Source organism: Tupaia chinensis, unplaced genomic scaffold (genome assembly GCF_000334495.1).
Source record: "Tupaia chinensis unplaced genomic scaffold, TupChi_1.0 Scaffold149964_1, whole genome shotgun sequence".
Lineage (NCBI taxonomy): Eukaryota > Metazoa > Chordata > Mammalia > Scandentia > Tupaiidae > Tupaia > Tupaia belangeri.
In genome coordinates, this window is record NW_006209805.1 from 214,613 (window position 1) to 219,582 (window position 4,970).

The window sequence follows — 4,970 nt, forward strand, 5'->3', positions numbered from 1 at the left end:
GGGGGAGGCCCGGGGGGAGAGGGGACACACAGGGTGGGGGCAGCACCTGCGGCTCTCCCGGTCCTGGGCGAGCACCTGCCCCCAGGTCATCGTCAACGGGCAGCACCTGCGGCTCTCCCGGTCCTGGACGAGCACCTGCCCCCAGGTCATCGTCAACGGCTCCCGGGACAAGTTCTTCGTGAGCTCCTCGGCAGAGAGGACGGAGCTGCGCATCAGGGACCTGGACGTGGGCAGCGACGGCGGTCAGTACGTGTGCAACGGCACCAGCGCGCAGGGCAGCGACCAGGCCACCATCTCGCTGCGGGTGCGCAGCAACCTGGCCGCCCTCTGGCCCTTCCTGGGCATCGTGGCCGAGGTGCTAGTGCTGGTCACCATCATCTTCATCTACGAGAAGCGGCGGAAGCCGGACGAGGTCCTGGACGGTGAGTGACCCCTGCCAGCCCTGCGGCAGCCCGGGGGGCGGGGGGGGCCAGGGCAGTGAGCTCTGGGCCTGCCGGTGAGGTCCACGGCTCACCTTCCCTCTCTCCTCCCTCGCTGGCCACAAGCTGGCGTCCACGGTAAGCAGCCGTCCTGCTGCACTTGCGGGCGGGGCAGGAGGCTGGGCTCTGCGGACGCCCCGGCTCCTGCGCTCCCGCCCCTGCATGCGCGTGCCTGGCCAGGCTGCTGCTCGCCTGCTGGGGCGCAGGGGGCGGAGGGGCGGGCTTCCCTGCAGCGGACTCAGCTCAGGGGAGGGCCCGCTGACCGCCTCTCTCCCTCCCCCGCCTCCTGCAGATGACGACGCAGGCTCTGCGCCACTGTAAGTCCAGCTCCCGGTGGGCGGGTGCCTTGGGCGGCCCGGGTGGGGTGCTGGGGGAGCTGCCAGCACAACTGAGGCCTGCCCCGTCCCCAGGAAGAGCAGCTCGCAGCCCGCAAACGACAAGGGCCAGGGAGTCCGCCAGAGGAACGCCACCTGAGCTGGTAGGTGTGCCCCGGTGGCCCTGGTGGCCCTGCGGGAGGGCCGGGGAGGGGGCCGCCCCAGCGCCTTTCCTCCTCTCCTCTCCTCTCCTCTCCTCCTCCCTTCCCAGACCCCGCTGGGGCGACCCGTTCCCCCCTCCCCTCCCCATCTGAGCGCCGCCCCCCTTCCCAGGCCCTCTCAGGACATGTAGCTGCTGAGACTTTGCCCGATCTGTGGAGTCCACGTCCGGGGTCCTGTCATCTGCAAGATTCCAGACTTTGTCGCTTCTTAAAAACCCACCCAGCAAAAGCAAAGCAATCGTAGATTCAAACCATAGACGTTTTCCTGTTGCTTTCACACGTCACTGGGGTCTGTGTGTGGAGTCCTGACTCCCTCGTGCTGCGGGGCGGGGCGGGACCGCCGGGGCCGGGGTCGCCCTGTCACCGCCTGTGCTGTGGACCTGCACCTGCGGTGGAAGCCGGGTCTGTGCGCCTCTCGAGGCTTTTGGTCACGGGGCTCCCTTCTCGGTTCCTGGGGGACCCCAAGCCCTCCTGGTGGCTGCCTGCCGTGTCCGGCCGTCCAGTGGCCTGTGTGGCAGATCCGCGGGCAGACCCACGGGCAGCCCCTCCCTCACCTGCCTCTCACCAATAAAGAGCGACCCCACCTCTCCTGACTCCTGTCCGCACCTGGGTGGGCATCCTCGGCTCCGCTGGGGGTGGCACTGGGGGGGCCTGTGCTCCCGGGTCCAGAAAAGCAGGTCTGCAGTGGAGGGACGTGGTCCCCACGGGTGGGCGCGGACCCTCTGCCGCCCTTGCCTGGGCTCAGGGGCCCCAGGGCTGCAGGCTGCATGCCCTGCGCCGTCCCCCAGACAGCCGAGGGGCAGACGGGTGCGCTCCAGCCAGGCCACCTGCACCGGGCAGGCCCGCACCAGTGCGGAGTCTGGGACCCAGGTTGCAGTGCTGAGATCCCATCCAGGGGGCCTGTCTTGTGGGAGAAGGAAACGAAAGAACCGTCCTGCGCCCTCTGGCCCCATCCCTGGGCGCTATCGACCCTGTGGGCCCTCCAGCCCCAGCCGCCCTGCCCTGAGCGCTGCTCCAGGACCTGGGAGGGCCAGAGCATGGCGTCCCGAGAGCCGCCTGCCAGATAGCTTGGCCGCACCCGGCTCTCCCCGCGGCCGCCACCAGAGGGCGCCGCGCACACACCGCGGGGCGGAGCCGGGTGTGCGGGTCAGGGGAGCCTTCGCGGGGGCCACACCTGCCTGGCCCTGGTGTCCCCGCAGCTTACGCGTCTGTCCCAGTGCCCCAGCTGTGGCCTTGGTCACCTCGCTGAGCGGCGGAGTCTTAGGTGACCCGCTGGGATTAGGCGGTACCTGTGGTTTCCGGGGCCTGGAAGAGAATGGGCCAGGGGCCCCTGTGTGCTGTGCGGGGACTATGGTACTAGAGGCAGAGGTCTGTGGAGGAGGCAGCACCTCCAGCCCCACGCCTGTCCCCTGCCCCAGTGTCCGGTGGGCAGCCCTGGGGAAGCAGTTCCCGGCGTCCCAGAGGGCCCTCGGTGTGCACACGCACCGCGTCTGCACTGGCCGGCCAGGCTCTGCAGCTGCTAAAGCCTGCCTGTTTCTCCAGACGGGAGGCGGGGGAGATGGCCATCTTCGACAAGCTCGGGATGTCCAGGGCGGTCACCAGGGCTCCTGTCCCCAGCAGAGGGTGGGCAGGGTGGGGTGAGGACCAGAGTCCCCTTGTGCCCAGCAGCTCCTCCCAGCCTCCCCGCCCCTTACCTGCCCTGGCTGCCCGCGGGGGACTCTGGGCCAGTGCCACACCCCTACATTCTGAGCCCCAGTCTGGGCGGTGGCAGCCAGGGTCCCGCAGTGGGGGGCACCCAGCAGCGCAGGGCAGAGCTGAGGGGGCTGCAGAAGACGCTGGGTGCAGGGGCCAGCAGGTGGCGTGGTTAAGGCGCTGGACACTCCCACATGGCCAACCACGATTCGAGTCCCAGGCCTGGGCCTGCTTTCTCTCTTTCCTTCTCTGTGTGTCTCTCTGGTCAAAGTGAAAAACAAATGAATAAATAAAATTAAATATATTTTTAAAAGACCCTGTGTACAGTTGGCCAGGGTGATCACCCGCCTTGGCCCCAACAGGGAACAGGGATGGGGAGTCAGGAGTGAGCAGAAGCCCCTGAGGCGGGGAGTGGCCCCACCTCAGCCCGTGTCCTGCCCTGCCTCTCGGCCTCTGTGATGAGCCCAGCAGCGGGCTTTCCGGCCGGCCCAGTGAGTGCCTGCCCTGGCCTGGTTTTGTCCTCATCTTACACTGCCCTCACTCGGCAGGCCCTGGGTTGTGTAAGCTCTGGGGCTTCCTGCTGGAGGAGAGGCTGCGAGGAGCAGGGGCTGGCGGGGGAGTGTCCCGAAGGCCCTGGGCAGGCTGGGTGAGGTCTGCCCCCTCCACCACAGGGAAGCAGTGGGGTGGGGACTTCAAAGGCCTTGGGGGGCCGCGGGTGGTTTTAGGCAACAGACCAGCCTGTCTACGCGGCCCCCACCTGACTGTCCACCACGCCACTTTGCCCAACACTGCTGTTCTCATGCAAGCTGGCACGACCCTGCCTCAGGGCCTTTGCATGGCCCTGCAGCTTACCCCGTGGCCTGTACATAGGCCCCACTCCTCCTCGGACACCTGCTCTCCGCACCGCCTGTCCCCCCCCATTCTGAGCTGGGGAGTGTCCATGGCTGGTGTTTGCTGAGCTGACCACTTCCGGTGTGCGGCATCCTGGCTGCCGGGCTGCCAGCCCCCGGGCAGGTGCTGGAGGGGTGTTTGTCATGTGAAGGGTTTGATGGGATGCATGTGCATGACCACAGGGGCCGGGACCCCCGGTTCCAGCATCCTCTTCTTCGGGTCCGAGGTGCCTCTGCCTCACGCTGCCGGGCATGGTGGGTCCTCTGGCTGCCAGCCCGCTTCCTCCCGCTCTCAGCCGCGAGCCCTGAGGCTCTGGCGACCTGCCCAGCCTGACATCTTCCCAGGGTGAACATCAAAGAGCCCCCTTCAGCTGGAACACGCATCTGCCCCCGGGGCGGGCCGCAGCCTGGCACCGCCAACTCCGCAGCAGCCCAGCCCCACACGCCCCTCGGGACAGACAGTACCCTGCCTCCTGCGTGGCCGTGGCATGGGGCCGCCACCCCCTGCATGGGCGCTCAGCCCGTCACTGCCAGGGGAGGACACGTAGCCCATAAACCACCTATCATGTGCAGGCCTGCGTCAGCTCTCCGCCCTGGCAGACGCCCCCGATGACATCAGGGCCCCTTCAGGGGGTTGTTTCTGACCCCCTTCCCATCCTGTCCCGGTCTCCCCCTCCGCTGCTTCTCGCCCATCGTCCTCCTTGCTAGGGGCACCTTCGACCCGGTGCTGGGTGCTGGGCCAGTCACTCCTGCAGCAGCTCCCACTGCTCCAGGCCAGGAGGGCTCAGCCCACCAGGGAAGGGGTGGCCGCTGTCTCCTGGGACCCCACGTCCTGCCCCGAGGCCCTCGCTGTTGCCCTCATCTGGCCCGGCTCTGCCTCAGTTTCCTCAAATACGGATGGGAGACCCCAGAATTCATCCCAGGGCTCACAGGTCTTTGTCCGGGCCAGAGTCGGCAGAGCAGAGCAAGGGATCTCGTGGCCTTGGAAACACTTTCATTATGGAAATCTCTGGTCTGTAGCGAGCAGGGCCCGCCCACGCAGGGCAGCCCCAGTCTGCAGGCCCAGCGTCAGGCCACCCTCTCCCCGCGGCCTGGCCCTTGGGGAGCGGTGGAAACCGAGACGGAGAAGGCCCCGGCCACGGGCGCTCCCGGAGAGGCCCCGGACCGCCGCCTGGCACGGTGACCTTGGCGCGTCCTTCCACGGTGCCGGCCTCAGTTTCCCCTCCGGGGACGAGGCCTGCGCGGGTCTCCAAGGCCTCGAGCCGCCCGACCTTGGGCCGCCCAGACCCCGCGGCCTCAGTTTCCCCGGCGCGGGGCCGCGGCAGGCGTGCGGGGAGGGGGCGCCGGCAGAGGCGGGGCTCCCGCCCCCGCCCC

The 4,970-nt window shown here is 68.5% G+C and overlaps 2 protein-coding genes across 2 annotated transcripts in view; both read left to right on the plus strand.

The window, feature by feature from the left end:
• BSG (basigin (Ok blood group)) overlaps positions 1-1,607 on the plus strand; it is a gene marked incomplete at its 5' end in the record, with an annotated part of 9,351 nt that extends 7,744 nt beyond the window's left edge. The window contains 4 exon segments of the mRNA XM_006171715.2: positions 146-422; positions 772-796; positions 890-957; positions 1,127-1,607. Coding sequence (XP_006171777.2) covers positions 146-422; positions 772-796; positions 890-953 — 366 coding nt within the window.
• A 757-nt stretch (positions 1,608-2,364) lies between these two features.
• The window catches only part of HCN2 (hyperpolarization activated cyclic nucleotide gated potassium and sodium channel 2), a gene marked incomplete at its 3' end in the record, with an annotated part of 26,145 nt that continues 23,539 nt past the window's right edge, over positions 2,365-4,970 (plus strand). The window contains exons 1-3 of the mRNA XM_027769559.1: positions 2,365-2,438; positions 2,557-2,637; positions 4,617-4,775. Coding sequence (XP_027625360.1) covers positions 2,365-2,438; positions 2,557-2,637; positions 4,617-4,775 — 314 coding nt within the window. The remainder of the gene's footprint in view (positions 2,439-2,556; positions 2,638-4,616; positions 4,776-4,970) is intronic.